Source organism: Heliangelus exortis, chromosome 1 (assembly GCF_036169615.1).
Source record: "Heliangelus exortis chromosome 1, bHelExo1.hap1, whole genome shotgun sequence".
Lineage (NCBI taxonomy): Eukaryota > Metazoa > Chordata > Aves > Apodiformes > Trochilidae > Heliangelus > Heliangelus exortis.
In genome coordinates this window covers 6,551,660-6,573,909 of record NC_092422.1, presented here as the reverse complement: position 1 = coordinate 6,573,909, position 22,250 = coordinate 6,551,660, and the positions used below count along the sequence as shown (strand labels likewise).

The window sequence follows — 22,250 nt, the reverse complement described above, 5'->3', positions numbered from 1 at the left end:
TGTGCCTTTTCTTGACAGAAAGGGGGACTTTAAGTCTGTCTCTTTAAAATTAGTAATAAAACCGGTCCCAATTTGAGAACAAGACTGGTATGTTATAAAGTGATACTTAGGAAGACCACCAAAGGTGTTTTACACTAATTCAAGGATATAAAGCCTGTATTAAAGACAAGACAAGAAAGAAAAGACAAGGATAGACAAGACAGAAAAGAAAATGAAAAAGAGAGAAGATGAGAAGAGAGAAGAGGAGAGGAGAGGAGAGGAGAGGAGAGGAGAGGAGAGGAGAGGAGAGGAGAGGAGAGGAGAGGAGAGACCACATATACTACAAAATCAAAACTCTATTGAATATTGTAATGACTTTTACTTCTCTAGAAAGTTTTGCTTGAAGCATTCTAAACCTTGCTATAATAAAATACTTGTTTTAGCCAGAGCCATCAGGAGGGCAAGTAAGCAGTGGCTGTCATTACAGTGGCAGGCTGCCTTCCTAAGTCCTGGCTGCTGAGCTATACAATCACATATACTCCCGCTGACATGCAAAAATACTGCAGCTAAACAAAACCTTTGGCAAAACACAGTGCCATCTCTCTTCGTTCAGCTTCCCTCCTCCAAAACATTACAAAATGCTAACCATATTTATTGATTTGGGTTTTTTGCTTGTTTGTTTCCACATATATATAAAAGGAAAAAACTCAAAACCTAAGTTCAGTGGAATGACTCAGGTCATCTTGACTTTTGCCATCTGCAGAATACATCATCATGCTCCCTAAATGTTGAAGAACAGATGATGATGTGAAGTGAAAAGGAAAACAAACATTCGCTCAGTGCTTGCAGAAGGTTGGACTTCCATGGAACTGCCAGATTTCCTCTCTGACAACTGCCATGAGCTAAATGCTGGATAAGAATCTGCCACTGCCTAATGGAGAGATGACAGAAGGCTGCGCTTTCATACAAGGGCTCCAAGAACTAATACCACAAGCTACTGACCAAGATTATTAAAAAATTATGGGCCATACAGGGATTTCAGCTTCTTTGAACTGTAGAAGCACAGAATTGTAAGGGCAGCTGCAACTGTATTAAATAAACATCAGTGTCAACTGGATTGTGAAAAAAGAAGCAAATTTTTCATGTTCCAGGCAATGCCAAGGGTTGTAGGGAGAGAGTCTCGAAGTCCACAGAAATCTTTTTCCATGCATACTACCTTAAAAAGCCCTTATGTTTCCTACAGGGACCAGAAATCCTCCAGAAGTGCCAGATAAAGCTGATAGTTCTTCATTTGAGAAAGAGTGCCTTTGCTACAGCTCACTGACAGCAAGGGAAGCTGGATGAGGCAATAAATCCAGTCTCCTGAAAACTGCCTCTGACTCTGCAACCCCTCATGTTAAATCTGTCTGCTACTTTATGCACTTGAAATTTGTCTAGGCAGCTTTCTTCTTTTTGTTGGGATGTTTCTACCATCGAGGTGGCTGGCTTGGGTAGAGATGTCCATACAGACTTTGAGGAATGCCAGATTAAAAACTTGTTTGAAAATACAGTCACCAGTGATAAAAGCATCCTCAGTCACGTCTATGGACTAGTTATTCTACAACCTCACTTCTCACCATCAGGGGCTCAAATTCCAATTCTGGTTGTATTCAGAAGACTCACAAAAAACATTATTGTAATTTCATCAACACACAGCCCTGTGTGCTATTTTTCATATGTAGGCCATTTTTTACAACCTGTTGCATTATAACTACCCAGTCAAGTTTGCATTTCACTAGGTGAAACAGAAACTAGTAAAACAGGGCTCACAAGAGGTGGCCCTAAAAGAGATGTCCACTTCTAATATTGCACTTTTAAAGGCTAATGGCAAAAATTAAGGTTCTACTATTAAGTAGAATATCTGCAATGAATGTTGTAATTTCTCAGTTTGGAAACTGAAACTGGAAACAGTGTCTGTTTTCTTAGCTATGGTTAGCTAGAAACCTTCTACCATATATCTGTGACCAAGAACCTGATCACAATTCACAAAGACAATTCAAGCCTTCACAGTCTTTTGGCATGGCTGCAACAAAACACCTTGAAGCTGGACACAAATTCTCTTGTTTTTCCAAGTTCATTACAAGTTGAACAGAAAGGTGCAGCACTGAGCAAGGAGGTCAGATCAGTCCTTCTCTCTCTGTGATGGCTCTCCCTAGAACAGAGCATCAGTATAAGGAGGTTTTTGGTCCTTGTCCAAATCATCACAAATAATCATAATAAATCGCAAGGGAAGAGTAATATATGACAATTCTAATCCTCAAAAGTAACAGAATTGCCCACTGTGAGTGCAGATATGTATGTGTGTCAGCCATACACCCTAGGTGGGAACAAAAGCAAAGAAGCCAACAAAGAAATGCAGTGATACTAAATAAAGAAACTAAATAAAGAAACAGCACTAAGAAATACACCCCTAACTGCAGGAGATGAACTGTTTCAGGCAACAATATATCCAGCATCCTAAATACTGAAAGCTCTAGTTACAGGCTTGCTGCTGACCTAGCAAAGATACCACTGGGTACCCTGGGAGCATTTGCTGTCAAAAAAAGTACAAGATATCACAAAAAAAGAATACTTATTATGTAAGTAGCAGCATATGCCTGTCAAGAATCTTCCTACTTTATAGGATGAGACAAAGCTGTGTGTTTTGCTACATTTGGTTTTCTACAAACTCAAGCACCACCAAAAAATGTGTGAGAAGACACCAGGCTGACGTAATGAATGACCTGAAATCTCTCAGCAGAACCTTTTAGTCCTTATCACTGTAATTAACAAATTCAGAGCCACTATGTCTTTTACTCATAATTTAATTTTATTCCAGTAGTTGTTTGCCTTGTCTTTTCTCAGAAAGAGACATCTTGACTACTTGAAAATGATGAGCTAAAAAAAAATAAAAATGTACAGAATTTCAGAAAACCGAGTAGGCTCCCCTACACTTCTGCAAAGAACTGGAGGGCCTGGGAAAACTTCATCACTTTGGTTCATCCTTTCAGAGAAGCAACTATGAAGCTGCAATAATGAGCTGAACACCACTCTCAGGCTGATACCTCTGTAGGAACAAGGCTGACCTCCTGGCAGAGGAGCAGAAGCATCCAGACACATCAGCCAAGCAGCAAGTGGAGTGCTGAAATCACTCAGTGGGTTCAGCCATTTCTCCCCATGGGCATTGTGTAGGTCTATGCAGGCTGTAGAATGTGTGATATTCAGCTAATCTGACAATTTTAAAATATGAGATATTTGAAGATGTACTAAAAATTCTGCTTCAGAACTCATTGGTAAAATGAGTTTTCTGGGTTTGGGGGGGTCGATATCCACGCACAGACACTTTGTGCTGCCTGGTGGGGGTTCTGCTCCATCAAACTGCCCATTTCTGTTCACGACCACAGAAACTGGAGAAACATGAGTGAACAGTGGGACACTATTGATCAACAGGAGGCGAATGTCATATCAGGAATGATTGCTATACTGCAACCACTACCAGGACAAAAGACAATTTTAAAGACGAAATGAGATAGTCTCTCAGCTCTTTCTGAAGAGCTCCTGTGCACTTATGGTGGCAATACCGTGGAAATTCCTCATTGAAAATGTCACAAAGAGCTGAGGAAGCAGATGTGGAGGTCAATTGCTAGACTCTTTTCAAGAAGGAGAAGGGTGAAGGGTGCAATCTACTCCTTCATAGCACACAAAGGTCTGCACAAATGCTTTATTCATGATCCACTTAAATATTATCATGGCAAATAAGTAGCAAATTGTCTCATCTCTAAACCAAGGGCAGTTTGCACTATAACCTGTTACAGATTTAAGTGATACAGGTGGTAATTAAGCACAGTCAAATGCATAAAATGTACAAGCTGAAAATGCATAAAGTCCTGTGGCTCTAGCACTGTATTTGTAATTATATTATGCATATAAAACATGAAAAGAAATCATATTTTCAAGTTGGCAGCTTTCCCCTAATTTCCCAGGTTGTTACATTTAGGATTGTATTTACTATTTGTTAAAACCTGCAAGTACATGTCCAGTTGATAAAAAACTAAACAAAGCAGGAAAGATATTTTCTTTTTCATATATATTTATCATACTGAGCAAAGATATATGCACCTGTCCCAGGAATCACTCTCAGGGTGATCATTCCATTATCCAGAAGTCTTGGGGTGATATCTTTCTTTATTCTTGGGAACTATTTAAGAATCAGTTTAACACAGAAGCATTGGCAGACTGCAGAAATACACAGTCACTCTTAAACCTCTCTATGGAGACCTGTGCCCTCCGGACATGGAGGGCAGTGAATTCTGTTGCTTAGTTGCTCAGGTTGAGTGAGTGATTGAGTTAATAAACATGTAAGTAAGACAAATTGCTCTGAAATATTTTTATAGTGAAACTTAGCTGGAGTACATTTGTCCCTGAATATCACTTTTACAGAACCCTTACAGTTTCACAGGGCAAAGAACTATATTTTTAAGAATTGATGTGTTTGTTTTCACAGGTGGTTAAGACATAACCAACCTATCAAAAACAGTGAATTGTATCACACATTCTTTGGCAGAACTGATAGGTTATGGTAGAAGCCTGTTGGAACATTCTGATATTTTTATGTAGGTAATTTTTTCAGATTACTCTGGTATGATAATAGCTCTTGTTACAACACAACATGTTATAAAAATATGTTAAAATTACAAGAGCTTTTTCTGAAGTGGTATTTTCATAGTATTTTAACTGTTAGATCTATTATTTTTGACCTTGATACACAGAAGTGGAATTTACACAATAGTCATACCTCAATGCTTATCACAATAGAAACCCAATGCTTAATTAAAAGTTTGACTAATTCTGTATGCTGGTTAATATTCAGGCACATTTTCATTGGGGAAATTTATTGTTTCTGGTTCCAAGCAGCTGTTCTGGCCTGCTCCCAATCCTTTGCAGACGTAAGAACAAATCCCAGATCAGAAAACTGCCTAGAGGTGTTTTGATAAGCATATTATATAAATGTGAAAAAAAATTTAAAATGAAAGCAAACAAACTTGCTGTGCTGGATGTTACTCTCTCATCATTGCTGTTCTGGTTTGTTTGACATCCCAGTTCTGTTCTCCCTCCCACTAATGTCAGTAGAAAACAATATTAAATTAATTAAACAATTATTAAACTAGTTAAATCTCCCTGTCAGAAAGTTTCTGTCAGAGCAGTGAGTCCTCTAAAATGGTTCTGTCCTGGCTAGGACCAGGAAAACCCTCATGAAAGGCACACCAATGTGATGGAGATGTGAAAATAAAAATGAGAAGCAACAAAGTAAAAAGGCTTTTTATGTGAGCATGTCTAACACTATGCAAGCAGAAGGAAATGGCAAAAGCAGAACAATGTCATCTCTGAGACTTGCCCAGGGAACAGAAATTGTCTGTTTAGAGTGGCATGACACACATGTTGCTTTTACTCTCATCATGACAACTGAAACTCTTCTGTAGGGATTTGGGATATGGAGGCAAGAATACTGCACTCTGGAGTATTTCTGTCCATGGAATGATGCTATTCTGCACACATACAAATTCTTGGTTTAAAATGGAAACATCAGCCTGACCCCATTAAAACACACTCAGAAGCAACTCCAAAGTGACATTGAATAGAAATGCTGGTCTTCAAGTTATTGACAAGCCACAGAACAAATAACAAATTTATAGAGAGATAACTAGCATGGATACCCAGTATGGGTAAGACACTTCAGCTAGTCATAAATTTGTTTTTAATAACACGGTGACTTTGCAGTTACCCATTACTTTGCAGCAAGTGTATGAAATGATCTCTGCAAGTGAAGCATGAGTAAAGCAAAGCTTCAGGACTGTTGCTGTTAAACAGTTACCAAAATATGGTGATTACACATCCTTGAGTGCAAAAGAACAAAACTAGCAAAACAGGAGCCAAGATGTCATCTCTACTGTACCCCTTAAAAAGGCTGCTGCCTTCTTGAAGGAGAGCTTGAAGAGTGCCAGAGAGAGTTACAGGGGAATTGGCTCTGGTACGAAATCAGCCCACAGACACAGACTGCATTTGCTCAGATAAATGTATACCATAGGAGCTAAATCTAGTGAAGAAACAGACACATAAAACTGAATGTTTTAATCCCTTCTAATGAAACATTATGGTTGATCATACCTAATGACTCTTGCATACTAAGTATAATAATTTAAACAGAATCAGATTTGGCTCCTGGGAATAAAACAAGCCATTCAAATTAAGCTGTACCCAGTAACAAACAAAGAAAATAAACAAAAACCCAGAGAAGAGACTGAATTTCCATAAGCAGATGTAAAAGGGTCTTCAGGTCCATGTTTTTTAGACAAGCTGTTAGCATGAAACAGATTAATGGTTTGATAATTGCCCCAGGCATAAGATTTTTAAGTAAGGGTTTTACTACTGGAAGTTTTTACAAGGCAGCACTTCAAGAACAGAGGAGTAATTACAATGCTTATAATCACTGGATACAAGGATAGCAGATATTCCCGAAGCAAGCAGAAATAGCAGGATTCATTTTGCATGCTGCAATTGACTGCTTTTACAAAATGAGCCTCTAAACAAATGAAATACATGGACAAAAGGAATTAAGGGAAGAACTGGAGTCTTTTGGGGACCACCTCAAAGCCACGTTGCCTGACTGAACATCAGTGGTGCACGTGAGATGGGTGTGTGAAGACCAAACTTGTGCAGTAATTGCAAATGATTCTTGTTCAAATTAGAGAAGTCTCTGCACCATATATGTGCCCTATAAGGAAATAGTCTTTTCATGCTATGATACAGGGACAAGCAGACCTTCAGCTACCAGATTTATGTGTAAGCACAACAGCAGTGTTCTTTTCCTTCACCTCAATTTCCCATCTGAATAAAGGTCAAAACACTGCTGACCAGAAATAAGTAGCACTGGAGACCAAACTAATGAAAATGGGGGTTAAAACAAGGGTAAATTTATGTCTTTTAATGAGTGTCTGGAGCTGTGCACAAGCCTGGTAGCTTCAAGTGGCGTTACTATTGTCATAGATAAAGGGCAATTCAATTTTTGTTTTACCAGATGGATACCTCCATCTAGGTACTTTTATGTTCTCCATTATTGTATTTTCTGAGCATCTTACAGTTTTAATTGTATCTATTTACATAACAGCTAAGAGAGAGGCATCCTTTATCTAGTGACTGTTTAACGCAATGCAGAGACTCCTGAGAGAGAAGAATATTTTCTCCCAGGCAAGTGACCAATTGCTAAGCTGAGGATCAGGGCTCAGACCTGGACACCCACTCTCACACTCCTCTAACCTGCTAACTCAGCTGTTCAGTTGCAAAGCTTTGACAGCAGAAGTGGAAAGTACCTTTCCTTAACCTTAGCTGGAAATGCATAGGGCAAGAGCAATCTTCTGAGCACTGAAAAATCTGAATTTTAACCACTTCCAGTTAGATCCCTACCTCCCATTTCTTCGAGGTGAAAAGAAATCAGTCTTCTCACTCCAACAGGGACAATGTCAGAGCCCTAATTTCAAGGAAATGCTTTCAAGCTGTGAATGCTGGTGTTATAAAGCTTGGTTCAAAGAAGTAATGAAGCTTTTTGGCAGGTGTGAAATTACAAACAAGCCCTGTCTTTAGGTTTTTCATCAGCAAATTGGGCACATCCCCAGTCAGAATGCTAGCTGCAGTGGATACCATGCTGTATGTTTATAAAATAAGGTAATGCTGAGTTACCAGCACTGAGGACTTCCTGTGCTTCTAGTCTAAACAAATTACGATCAGACTTGAAAAATAGATAAAATGACCATTATACAGGCTTTGCCTTTTTCTTAATCTTCCCTGAGCATCCATCCTGCTTTGGTGCCCTGGCTGCATGGGTAAGAAAATTTCTGCTTGGTTTCAGTCAATGCGGGTGCTTTATTACTGCAACTTGAAACGACTCAGCTTAAAAGTACTTAAGATTCTCAGACCTCCAGAGGTACATTATCTTTGTAGTCTCAGCTGTCCACAGCCCCTGTTTTCATGGTAGCTGGCATTTGTTTGCTACCCAAATGAGTTTGTCTGGATCATATCAAGCCATTCAATGCCCAAGGACTGTCAGCATCCACATGCTTCCATGTTCACAACCCACTCAGGTGACCTCCAAACACGCTTCCTCCTCTATGTGCCACCAACCCTCCTACTGAACACAGCTATGCTATGATCATAGAATAGTTTGGTTTGGAAGGGACCTTTGAAGATCATATAGTCCAACCCCGCTGCAGTGAGCAGGGACATCTTCAACTAAATGAGATTGCTCAGAGCCCCATCCAACCCACCCCTGAATGTTTCCACAGATGGGACATCTACTACCCCTAGGCAACCTCTTCCAGTGTTTCACCACCCTCATCATAAAATATTTCTTCCTTATACCTAATCTAAATCTCCCCTCCTTTAGTTTAAAACCATTAATTGTCCTAATCACAACAGGTGTCTGTCCCTGTGTTCTGGCATTCCCCCTTAAGCAGTTTGAGAGGAATGAACATACGGCTCCTGTGATAGTGCCCTACACACTGGGCATTTAAGTGGGGTTCTTAATCTTTTCTGTTAAGTTCTCCCACTTCCAGATATGAATACAAGTGGTGGTGACAATTTAGAAGTGTAGAAGGGTTGAGAGATAACATGGAGAAGGGCTTTACATGTATGAATATACAACAGTGGTGGTTGGGCACTTCCTGGGGATGGAGGATTCTACTTTTGGGTATGTCAAACAAGACAAAATAGGCTATACTTTAATCTTCATCAGAGCAGAAATAATTATAAATTCTATGCTACAGACTCATGTGTCAGCACTCTGCCCCAATAAATATTTAATTATTACATATAAATTGGAAACACCCTAACAAGAAAAAGTAAAATAATACCTGCTGGCACAATGCATAGTGTGCTCTCATGGGTGAAAAGAGAAACAATATCTGCTCTTCTCTAGTCAAGAAGGAAGCTGAATGTGTATTTCCATATCCTTGGAAAATAGCCAAATAGCTCCTTCACATGGAAAATTGTATCAGCAGTGTCTTTACGCACATTTTAAGTGAAGTGTAGCTGTGTCTAACTTACAGCAAGAGATCAAGATTCTTAATTGGAGAAAGAGAACAACTTCTTAACAAGGCAGGTTTTAAGTAAATGACATCTTGCCCCACTTGTGTAATGTGTTGTTAGTTTATAGGTGTGCTCTTGGTTTTGTTGGCTTTAATACTGGACGTGAATTTCTTCTCATGTGCTGCACCACAAGATTCAGTCCTTAAGTAATATTTGGATCTGGTGATTCCTCAGATTCTCGTTTCCCTTTTATGACTCAGTTCTTAAGTCCTTCTCTCAGACCTCACATGCAGTCCTTCAGGAAGTACCCAGAACAGCAAATATGCAGTTCCCAAATTCTGAGTTAACATTTTCATTAATAAACAAATTTTGCAGAGTTGTTTCCAGGGAATTTTTTGTATACATGGAGACATAGAGATACAGAGAGTGATATGTAGTTCCTCTGCTGTCAAGACTAATTGCCTTCCAGAGCTGCAAGCTGCAAAGCTTTTTATTTTGGAAACTGAAATATTTCATACCTCTAAGTATAGCTCCTTTAAGATGAGTCTAAGCCAACTAAATATTTGCTTTCCCAAGAGACCAGATTTTTCATTAGGACCCAGCATTCATTTTTACATGGGCATATTACCTAAAATGACAAGGCAGAATGAGGAAGAGCAGGTCACAAAGGTCATTTTAAAAGAGAGAGAGAAAGAAAGGCAGAGAAGCTGGAAGTTCTTCCTATTACACATTATTAGATAAACACATATTTAAGTGATTTTTGGAACAGGGGCAAATCAACTATTCTTTGTGTCTACAGTAAATTGAACAAAACTTAAAAGGTTCTAACTGCAGTTAGAGAAGCTCCAGTTTGCCGTCAAGATAGAATTTCTTTCGATGAGGGAATAAGTTACTGGTTGGAGAAGTTGCTGACTCTCAACCATGGGAGGTTTTGAAACAAAAATTAGACAAAACATGTCAGGAACAGCTCCAATATAGTTGATCTGCCCCAGGGGAAGAAAATGGACAACATGACTTTTTTGGGTCTTCTTCAGAGCTATATTCAAGAGTTCCTTCATCATGAATATGTTGGACTTTTTGATTTATTACCTGATATGCCACATTCCCTGCTGGCTGTATGAATATATGAAATTAAAAAGAGCCTTAAAAAGAAGAACCTAGTAAATATTTTTTTTTTTTTATCAATACTGAGCTTGCCCCAAATGCTTTTCCATTGATTTGGAAACTATCCACAAATTTGAATTGATTTTGTCAAGCTGGATTTACAGGAGGGAAAACAACAGGGATAGGTTAATGAAAAAAACATTCACATATATTCTGCTTTCTTCCTTTTTCACTAACACCTACCCACTGAAATTATTTTGGTCCATGATATTTGCAGCTCTGCCAGATATATTGCCACATATATTTTGTTTCTGTACAGGATGAAATGTGATAATAACATGATGATAGGTAACATTGCACTTGGCATCTGGAAACACTGGGATTACCTATTGCTCTAATGACCGATAAAGCTGTTAACCGCAGAGTGAAAACCAAGGACATGGTGTTAAAATTCACAGGCCATACCAAAACTTTTGTAATTTCATAAGGGCCAGGAGCTCCTTTAGGCTCAATACCTGAATAGCACAGAGCTTAACTGTATGCATGCAAGTAAAGAGACTGAGGATAAGCAGAAAAAAAAAACAACAAATGCCTCAGTAATTATCACTGAACCCCCAAACATATTTACTTAATTCTGTTGTTTGCAGCCATTGTGTTCTGTGTGGGATCATTCATCCTAATAATTTGGATGCACCTGTTTCTGGCATTTATGGTGAGCTAATATATTGCCCTGACTTTTCACTTGCTTTTTGAAAAAGCCATCCAAATTTACAGTCTGAGTTTGGGAGATATCTCTCTTCTGAGGCACTCCCTGAGAGGGCTGGAAGATTACAGGATGGGTCATAACCCTTTCATCTCTCTTAAGTGATGAAGATCCAGTTCCCATATACTGTGTGATCAAGCATCAGTTTGTCACAAACCATTATGGTGGTTTAGAGTTTAGAGGCCAACCACCTCTGTATAGCAAATTTACAGTATTGCAAGCAACAATCTAAAGACTTTCCTGTTATCTAAAAGTCTTCACTTTTGGAAAAGCAAATACATTAACACATAGGAAGGGTCATAAGATACATGACCTGGCCAATGGAAGCTGCTTTCCTTTTAAATCAACAATTAAGACTGGAACAAAAATACAGAAAAATTAATAATAACCAATTTAGAGAGAAAGTGAACACATAGACAGCCAAGAAAGTTTTCAAGTGGAAGGCATGAAAGGCCTCTAGACTGAATTATCATATTGGGCTTTAACTACAGGGGAACACTGCATGAAAGAGGGCAGTTTTTCTCTTTCCACATTGAGAATATGTATTTGAGAATGGAGAAGAAAAGTATGAAACCACCAGTTCCCACAAGGAATAGACCTTGAATAAGAAATTCTAAGATGTATTTGATTATCCAGTCGAATTTTCATAGAGCAATTTCTCACAGAAAGCAAAGTGCTCTATTGGATTTGTACAGCAGCTGGTACATTCAGCCTCTGCTACTCAGTTCTGACTTGGAACTGCTAATAGTATATTCTGCTCTCACAAGGGAAAAACCCCAAAAGTCTACATTTCTAGTCTGTTTTGCCTGCAGCTGAACCCTCACAACATATAGGTATGATTTATAAACCATTTGTATTTTCATTAAACTGATGAAATTTATGGACAGCAAATTTGAAAATGGGGATACCCTGCTCTCTGACTGCGAGCACCAAGTCTTTAAATGCTTATTCCAGTTTCTCAGAAATAGTTTACTATTCCATGAGCTGAGAAAAATTTGGAGTAAGCCCCATATATTCTGTTATTCTCAGGATAGAATCTGGATTTTAAATTCCTTGGGCAAGACTAGCAGCACACCTCCTATACAGCAATGAGGTTAAGGAAATTGGGGTTGAGAGTCAAATACTTTGATGAGGATGGAATGATAAGAAAGCCTGTGATCCACTTTCTCAGGTAGTTCAAGAGATGCTGGAATTCAATTTCACATTTTTTAATTGTTTAGCAGTTTGAAAAGAAAAAAAAAAAAAGACAGAGGTCAGCTAGCTGTGCCTGCACACTGGGACTCAAATCATTCATGGGGTATGTCCTACATTAATGTTAAGAGTCATTTGTTCTGATTTCACTAAAAAATCAGAATGCTTGTTCTCATTAATTCTGCAAGCTTCTTTTGCTAATTAATTTTTACAATAAATTTCTTCAGAGAGTTTTGTTCTGGCTGTCTGCAATTCTGATTTATCTTTTTAAAGGATCAAATACAAAATGTCAAGTAGAACTACAATTTGCTTCTGGTTTTACATTAAAATGAGGAAAGGTCTTAGAAGTAGTCATGCCTACAGCAAGTGCTTTGGGACAACTTTTAGGATTTGATATTTCTTTTGAACCATAAAAACAATGAAAATTTTTATACATTTCGCTCATCTTTGATTTTGGTCTGGAGATTTGCAGCTTGCAGTTCATGTCCACTTCATTTCTGACTCACTTTTTAAGAACGGACCAATTCATTGCTTGGTTCTGTGGGATTTGGTTTTTTCTTTGAAGTACAAACATGGACCCAATTAGTTCAGATCACTAATTTAATTATTAATAATCTGGAGGCAGCCAGGGGCAGATTAGAGCCATTGGTAACAAAGAAAAGTTTTGAGTCCTGCCACTGGCTACAGAAGAAAAGCAAACGTGTATAATCTTCCATATATCAATTCCTGATACAGAGATGGTTTGGGGAGGTATCTCTGTGTACCTAGGCAATGGAAAGGTTCAGCCCAATGTACGTCCAAAATATATGAAAAGTCCTATAAAAAATTTCACATAGGACCCAATCACTGGAGTGTTAATAACCTCAGTGGTTATTAGCAAGTAGAGGAGATTATAGTGTCTTCCAGGGGTGATCGCAGCCAGCAAGTATCAGGAAAAATACTCCAAAGATGAGAAAAAGAAAATTCTTTGCCTCCCCTTTGACAGATGGCAATTGATAGGATGAAGAAGTTAGAGACATATTTAAAGTCAGAAAAAAAACACTCCACATGTTCCACATGATAATCTAATTCCTTAATTATGGCCAATCTTTCGATCTTATAAATCATTGCTTGACCTTCCTCAGGCTTGAGACATTTCTCTCATTATATATATTTTAATTCTTAATCTGGTAAATTACCTCTTGTTTTTTCTGCAGATTTTCATGATCTGTGGCAGATGTTGTCTTCTCCCATTTCTCCACAACTTCATTTGCTTCTTCTATTTTTTGCTCATAGCTTTTCTGGGAATTTAGAAGTGTCACTTCATAAAACTCTTGAATATCTGTTTGTAAAGAGGAACAAGTAAAATACATTATTTGACATGTTGACTTTTGAATCCCTGGTGTTCTTCTTTGGCCTACATTTACTTACAGATTATCATCATAATGATAAACACATATTACATTTCTATCAGAAAGCACAGATATGCAAATTAGTTTTCTAAAATGTTAGAGAGATTCTTGAGGTATATTCAAATTGTAAAGAGGTTCTTACAAATCATTTCAAAGTAAAGAAATATTTAAAATAATAGATTCTAAGAACAGGTTAGTTACACATGAACAATATAGGCAGAACAGATCCTTATACCGGGAGATGTTAGTCACAGATCACTTTGACCATTAAACTAGAAATTTGCAGATTTAAAATACCCTGAGAGTCTTGTTATCAGACACTAATCTGAGGCATTTGAGCTACTCCCTGCCCTATCTGTATGTGTTTTTATTGAATATTTTTCAGTGGGATGCACAACTTGGAGGAAGTCTTTGTGGATTCATCACTACAACCTCTTGACATTCAGAAGTAGCGAGTTAATGTTTGGTTTCATACAAGAGTAAGCAAGAAGCAAGGTCTTATAACCTGTTCAGACATTCTTATCACATTTATTTCTATTGTGTACGAACAGATATATGAGATCCAGCAGTGAAAATATTTTCACTGAAACCTGTGAATGCCGTGACCTGAGAGGGAAAAAAATATTTCCTTCCTTGAGGCAAGAAATTTTTAATCAAGATAGTCACATACAGGATGCAACACATTGCCTATCAGATATTTGAATCACCAAAGAAGGAAAAAAAGCAAAAGAACAAAGGAAAAACTTCCTCCTAGATAAAAAAGTGAATTAAAACATTTCAGGGAGAAAGATTGCATCTACCTGGATACCCCCTGGGACTTCGAAGCAGGGACTGCTTATAAAAACTACCATTTTTTAATGAGTAGCTCTCTCTAATGAGCACTACCTATAGTGTAAAGAGTATGGGAGGGCATAACCCTTGATATGTAGGTGTCAGGAAAAGCAGAGAAGGAGGTGGAGAAAATATTCTGGGCTTGGGTGAAGAAACTATTGGGGAAAATCAAGCTTTTTGTGCTTACACAGTGTCTTTCATAAAGATTTGTGACTGCATTTGGTGAAGAAATGTTCTGCATGTTACCCTATACTGAATTGAATCAATAGTAGCCCCAAGGTAACCAGAAGATCAGAGAAAATTTCTTAATGGAAGCTGTGATAAACCTATACCTAACAATATTATAAGGCCAAACCCCCCATGATGCTTCAGCATGTCTAAAAATAGTCTTTCTCTTCCCCAGGAAAGCTTCTTTGACCAGAAAAGAACAATCTGCCAGCATTAGCCATAGAACCTGTCTGGCAAAGAGGAAAATATTGGGGTCTCGTCTGACCTTCAGAGGGAGACAGGGATTTTGTCACAGAGGCTCAGATCCTAGATATGGGTCAGGAAGACATTGGTTCTAACTATAATAAACAGAATAAATAGATGTACTGTGGTGGTACACCTGCATTTTCTGTTATGTGCTGTTTCACATAACAGGAGACTGAACTGGACTGTGTGTGCCAAGCAGAGCTGAAGGAGAAGGAGGAAGCAGAGGGAGTCACAAAACAGATGCAGATTTCCTGCATCTTTCAAGAGCCAGTCAGAAGTACTGAACTGAGATCCTGCTCATACTCACATGAAGTCTCTGGTCAGACCTCTAGGATCTAGTCTTCCCTCTTTAGTAACAACTAAAACTGATCTTTTATTCTAACTCCTTTTACAATTCTCAGACTACCTATGTACTCTATTTTTCATGTACAATAGCAAATTTAATCCCAAATTTTCATTTTAACATTAATAACTGTGATCTATAGGAAGCACATACTAACTTCTTTTGTCACCTCAATATTTGCAGGAATTTATATTTCATATTGTTAAGAACATTTAATTCCACCATTAAAAATAAAACTGACTTTTCAAATTAAAATCTATAGGACAGTTGCAGTGGGAATGGAAGTTTCTCCATTCTCATTCAGGAGATATTTTACGGTCATTTTCAATGCTCATCATAAAATTGCAAACAGTTGTTGTATATGGTTTGATGCCAGGTCAATTTGTATTGCAACTGCAAGTAAAACATATCAGGCTAATATGTAATTATCTCTAGATAAATCTCTGCAGAAATAAACTAGAAATTGCCTCTGGCAGTGGCATTCAGCTGGCATAGCTGTCGTTATCAGAGTATTAACTGGGTTGACAGCAGTCAGTCAAGGAACAGCAGCAGAGCGGTTTTGCTCTAACTTTAAAGGCTGCCTTGCCCTCCTGTTTTCATTAAAAATAATGTGGGAGCCACATTTGCATGTGTATGCACGTTGTGCAAAAAAAAATATTAAAAATCAAGTATCTTTGTAAAGGTCCTTATCTATTCTGAGGAGGCTGTGGGTTGCTTTCACTAGAATAATGATCACTGGTGTGCAGAGAAGAGCATTTCAGGGGGCTCAGGAGGATACAGAGGAAAGCACAGAGGATTCACTTAGTTCGTTGCTTTGTTATTCCATAAACTAAAATTGCCATTTCTGGGGAAGAAGGACAGCCAGCAGCTTGCAGTCAATCAAGGTTAGGAGAGAATAGGATCTCTAATTTGCTCTGAGTAAAACCTGCTCTATCAAGTTATCTCCACTGTGTGAGAGGTGCAAAACATAATGGGAGGGGAGAGGGGCTGAATGCTGGCTGCTGAGAATGGAAAAAGAGGTATTAAGAAGGTGATGGGATCAAGCTGATGTAGAATCAAGCTTGGAGGCAAGGTCATAAAATGTAGTTCTAAGATAATGGGATGTAAAATGACCAAAATACAGTCTGTCTCCCAGCGGGGGTTTACAGGAAGATAATTCAACAAAGATACAAAAATCTTACACAAATGAAACCTCTATTGGGTATTTCATGGCACTACATACCCTCCCTACAATGAAAACAAGTTCAGATTCCATTTAGAAATTACAATATTACTATTGATGAACTCTGTGAGCACGAAACATCTCTCTAGATCTCTGTGCCACTCCAAACATTTTGTCAAGCAATGAATTAATGTTTGTTTAAAGAGTCTGTGAACCTCACTGGATTTTCAGTCCAACTGAACTTGGTCACTTAAGAGATTACTTACTTTATTTAATAAACTCCACTCACTCTTCCTTTAGCCTAGCCCAAATTTTTTGTCAGTTTTGCTGTATAAGGATACATTACATACAAGAAATTGTATACATTCTAATATGAAGTCATCATAAAGATACCATGATATTTTAGATAATTCTACCACTGGGAAAGTTGGAAAACAATTTTTCTTTGCATCAGTATGGTAGAGAACCCATTGTTATCACATTACCAGTGTCTATAGGCAAGTATACCAAAAATCCCTGTGTCTATGCTCTGCAGGCAAATCATAAGGACCCACTTCTCCTGTCTTACAGACTTGTGCAAGAGTGAGCAGGGTCTAACCTCGGTAGGTAAGCCAGGGAGAACTTTCTTTTACTATAGCTGGGTCCACTTCTTGGTGTGAAGTTTTAATTTCTTTACTATTTTTTTTTTAAAAAAATCACAAAAATCACAGAAATCACAGTGTTAGGGGTTAGAAAGGACCTCAAGAGATTGTTGAGTCCAACCCCCCTGCCAGAGCAGGACCACCTAGTGTAGGCCACACAGGAACATGTCCAGGTGGGTTTTGTATGTCTCTGGAGAAGGAGACTCCACAACCTCACTGGGCAGCCTGTTCCAATGTTTTGTGATCCTCACAGGGAAAAAGCTTTTTCTAATGTTTACACAGAACCTCCTAATGTTCCAACTTGCATCCATTACCCCTTGTCCTACCATTGGTCATCAGTGAGAAGATGCCTGGTTCCATCCTACTGACACTCACCCTTTACATATTTGTAAACATTAATGACATCACCCCCCAGTCTCCTCTTCTCCAAGCTAAAGAGACCCAGCTCCCTCATCCTTTCCTCATAATATATTAATTATTTAGCCTCAAATTTGAGTTGTGGTCACTCTTACCTATTTTTTTCCTTTTAAAGGATATTTTAAGGAAAAAAAATTAAGAACTGGTGAAGACAAAATGTCATATTCACATAGAAGAGCAACCTTTGCTTCAGAGAGCAGCTACAATTCTGCCCCAAACATTCTGCCCCTGTACTCAGCACTGGTGAAGCCACACCTCGAGTCCTGTGTCCAGTTCTGGGCCCCCCAGTTTAGGAAGGATATTGAAGTCCTGGAGCAGGTCTAAAGGAGGGCAACTAGGCTGGTGAAGGGACTCGAGCACAGATCCTATGAGGAGAGGCTGAGGGAGCTGGGGCTGTTCAGCCTGAGAAGAGGAGGCTCAGAGGAGACCTCATCACTCTCTCCAACTCCCTGAAAGGAGGGTGTAGCCAGGTGGGGGTTGGTCTCTTTTCCCAGGCAACTCTCAGCAAGACAAGAGAGCACGGTCTCAAGTTGTGCCAGGGGAGGTTTAGGTTGGACATTAGAAAGAATTTCTTTACTGAGAGGGTGATCAAGCATTGGAATGGGCTGCCCAGGGAAGTGGTGGATTCTCTATTCCTGGAGATATTTAAAAAGAGCCTGGATGTGGCACCCAGTGCCATGGGCTGGGAACTGCAGCGGTGGGTCAAGGGTTGGACTTGATGATCTCTGAGGTCCCTTCCAACCCAGCCAATTCTATGATTCTGTGATTCTATACAAACAAAGAAAAACATGTGCTCAGGCAAAGCTGAAAAGACTGCCTAAACTCTGCTATTTCCTGGCTTCTGAGTGATTGGTGCTGCAGCCCTGCCAGCATTAGTCCAGTACAATTTATGTTCCAGTTCATATGCATCACAATATCCACTCATTAAAGCAACACGTTAGAGTTGTCATAGCAAAGGGGTTAAATAATATGAAAAGGCAAAAATATTGAATAGCCTAAGCTACTTTCTGTCTTCTCTGACCATGGGCTTTTGCCAGCATTCTAATGAGGAAAAATAAGATAAAGCAATACAATTCTTCATTCATCTGTAAGCACTTCAGCACCAGAAAGATAGAAGTAAATTGAAGGGAATTCAGACAAAGACAGATGATTAAAGGTCTGAGAGGACTAACTTTTGAGCAAAGATTAAAGGAAGAGAATAATAATAACATACACTTTCATACTCCCTTCATTTCAAAGAAAAACAAACATTAAGGACCACAAAGTATTGGCTGAGAAAATTGCACAAGACCTCATAGGAAAGCAAACCAGCAGGGCTGAACTGTGGAAGCCCACAAATGAGCACACCACGCATGTTCATCCCTCTGTGATCAGTAACCACTTACAGTGGCTTCAGAATTGCCAGTGGATCTGGGACAATTTTGTTCCATTTCAAAAAAGTCCCCTTTCCAAGGAAGGGTCAATGAAGCTGCACAAGCAAACCTGGAATGATTCCCCATTGTACTGGGAATGAGACAGGAGCCACCCACTCCTACAAGCTTTCCTCTATATTAAAGATATTCAAGATATTACCTGATGTGATTTAAATTCAGAAGGTAAAGGTGGTCAGGATTTTCTCTTATCTATGTATCTTGGTGCCCTCTCTGCTACTGACCCATCTTCAGCTGTGAAAATCAGTTGAACCCAGCTGGTAGCCCCAAGGCTGGATTAAGCATCAGTCTTTGGCATTTGTATGATTTTCACCCACACAGAGAAGCACCAACCACATGTCAGTACTTTCACCCAAAGTCAGAGACAGAAATTTAGCCATCAAGACACATGGGTCCCAGTGCACCTGGGATCACCCCAACATAACAGCTGGGGATGACCCCAATATCAGCTCAGCTGTCCTGTAGTTGCACTTTGCATATGCCTAATTGATGCAAAATGTTAGGAAGTAAGAACATAAAAAGATGGATTTTCCAAGGTAGTAGGGTGCAACAAAGAAAGAGGCTCAATTTGAGCTGGTACAGGTTTCCCATGCAGCTATGCAGTGAGGACAGGTAAGCAGAGTAATAAATTCTGGATTCAGAAAATGGGAGGTTTAAAGAAAACCAGTGCATGAGGAGAGTCAAAATCACTTTGCATTTAAAGAATAAGAAGAAAAAAAGAAAGAAAGTCCAGTAACAAACAAGCCAATCCCATCTATATTTAATTGAACACAAAAATTAAGCTTAAAAGGATAATCTTGTACATCTCTTAGCCTGAAGTACTGCATATGTCAGCAAACACTGCCTCCCTAGTGACCTGATGGTACATGTGGCTACTTGCAAAGAGCAGTGCAAACTATTCCATGCACCACACCTTATCCAAGTCCACTGAACTATCACACAGGTACCCACCACAGCCTGTTTTGACCTCCAGGAAGAGAGTACTCAGTGCTGACGGCTGTTCCAAAAGCTGTTACCCTTCGTCTGTGCTTAGCAATGAGAAAGACTTCTCTGTGACCATACATCTTGCTACCACCCCTCTTCCCTTTATCTAGATAATGTCCTAAAACTATTTAGAAGTGGAACCAGCATTCTGCTATCTGCAGTACTTGTCTGTTGCTGTCCTACAGATAGCTTTCCTTTTTTGAAATTAATTGTAACACCAGTAACAGAGAATCCCATTACCCAAGAATCCCATTACCCAAGAACTGAGGTCTCTGTGCATCGTATTTCTCTAGACCCAGACTGGGACTGGGAACTAATAGTCTGTAGGATACAAAGAAAAGGATTGGTTTTCCGACTCCTGCTAGAGATCCTTAGCCATGGAATTCATTTTTTCTCTGCTGCACCAGTGCCCTGACTTGCTTTGCAGTATATCTCCCATCTGTTTTTCCAGGGCATCCAGGGACAAGGTGGAATGGGGGTCTATGGCAACACACAAACACAAGCTGTTTCCTTCTCAGGAAATTTGGGACAGTCTTTTTGTCTGTGTGTAGGATAGTGTCTGATATGTACCTTCTAAAGTTGTGTAACCCAGCACAAATGGCTACTGTCTGGCAGAACACTACAAATCAAAATAAAGTCAATTGTTACAGGCTCTTGCTGCAGTCTTTTTTTTTTTTTTTTTTTTTAATTAGGGGAGCATTACAGCGTACATCTAAATGGCATCATTTATATCCTGGGGAGCAGATTATGCTGGGTCAGCTTCAGCCATCTGCTCTGAATTATTAGGTAGAAGTAAGGAGGATTGTGCAGGATGTTGTTCAAGAAGTAAAACTGATTCACACAGTAGAAATAGCAGGGAAGACATCAGAGATCATACCAGCCTGCCAGTAAAGGGGTTTAAAGGTGTCCTACTCATGGAAGAAGTCCATAAAGAGGTTAAATAGCATACTTCACTAAATGCAAATATGCTTCTTGGGTTTTTTCAAATAAAACGTTCCCATTTTATGTAGTCATTATAAGAGAGAGAAAATTAAGAGAAGATAAAGTCTTAATTTGAAATTGGGTGGGTTTTCAACTAAAGCAAGACTGTGACACAGACCCATTGTGAGCAATGGCAGATCTCCATTTATCAAGCTGGCACATAGCTTTATGGTCATGGTGAACTCAAACCTGCCCCCATTAGCATCCCTCAGTGCAATCAAAAGTGCCTTTCCCATTTCAGTTGTATCCCACCCCAAGGGCTCCACATGTGTCTGCCTTGGATCTCGACTAGTAAAGGTGGTGTGAGATTCAACAATAAAGGAAAAGCTCAATACTTTTTTTTTTGACAATTGGCAGGAGTAACAACAAGATACCTAGAGTCAAGATGAAATGCAGAAGCCCTGCGGCAAGGTTTTCAAACATTAGCTTTTGGTGCACAAGAAATATAGATGCCAACCCAACAGCAAGAGGTACTGCAGAAAGAGAAGACAGGTTCTCTGCTCCATGCAGGCAGTGAAACAGTGCAGTGTAAGCCAGGGAAGCAGTCTCCTGCCAAATGCCTACAACTGATAAATGTTCCTAAAATCTATTAAAAGCTGCATACTCCAGCAGAACATGTACCAAAGTAGGCAGAAAGAAATACAGTTTCTGCTATTAACCTGTCTTGATTCTTGAGCTTCAGCAAATTCCTTCTACTTGGCCTAGATAATTTTTGAGGTCCCCTCCAACAAACCTATGATCCTTTGTGCATCAAGGCTGTAAAATCTTTTAGGCAGGAACCATTACTATGCAGGTATATATTTGAGAAAAATTGTATTTTTTTTTTTTCAAAAAAAATTCTGAAACACTGTATGTGCTTCAATAAATAAGCTGTTAGTAATTAAGACCTTTTCAGTAATTATTTAGATGTATGAAAACAAAATACGGTTTTGAGTATTTCTGGCTTTGCTGTACAATAATATTGTGATAGTTTTTGTGTAATATACCTAAAATACAATCACAAGTCTCCCAAACTTCTCAGCTAGGAATATCTGCCTCAAAGGCAGCTGTCCAGAATCCAGGGAGAATAAAATATTCAGCACAGACTGCTGTGCACAGAGGAGACAGAAGAATCGCTGCAGCCCTCTCTATGCAAGTGATGGTTATGTTGACAAGTAAAAACTAGAAAGCAGTAAGTCAGCTGCTAAACTCAATATTTAAAGCTGTTCTAGGATGATATTGAGTTTATTACTACAGTTTTGCCCATGTGTTCTAGCCTTTCATTCATAAATAAGCATCACAGACGGGATGTGAGCACTGGTAATTGACAATATGTTATGGTTAACATCTATGGGTGCTAATAGTGTTTTCAGTGGAACAAGACAAGAAACTGTGAGACAGGTTCAGTTATGCACAGAAACACAGCTGCAAGTGGGCACAGAAGATTAAATTAGTAAATTACTTGCTCAGTTCTGCCCATTGTG

The 22,250-nt window shown here is 39.0% G+C and overlaps 1 protein-coding gene across 12 annotated transcripts in view; it reads right to left on the bottom strand.

Moving 5' to 3' along the window:
- DLG2 (discs large MAGUK scaffold protein 2) overlaps positions 1-22,250 on the bottom strand; it is a 961,231-nt gene that overhangs the window by 833,075 nt on the left and 105,906 nt on the right. For all 12 annotated transcript variants that reach the window (XM_071732357.1, XM_071732283.1, XM_071732535.1 and 9 more), the window contains one exon: positions 13,312-13,454. In XM_071732357.1, the coding sequence (XP_071588458.1) occupies positions 13,312-13,454 (143 nt within the window). The remainder of the gene's footprint in view (positions 1-13,311; positions 13,455-22,250) is intronic.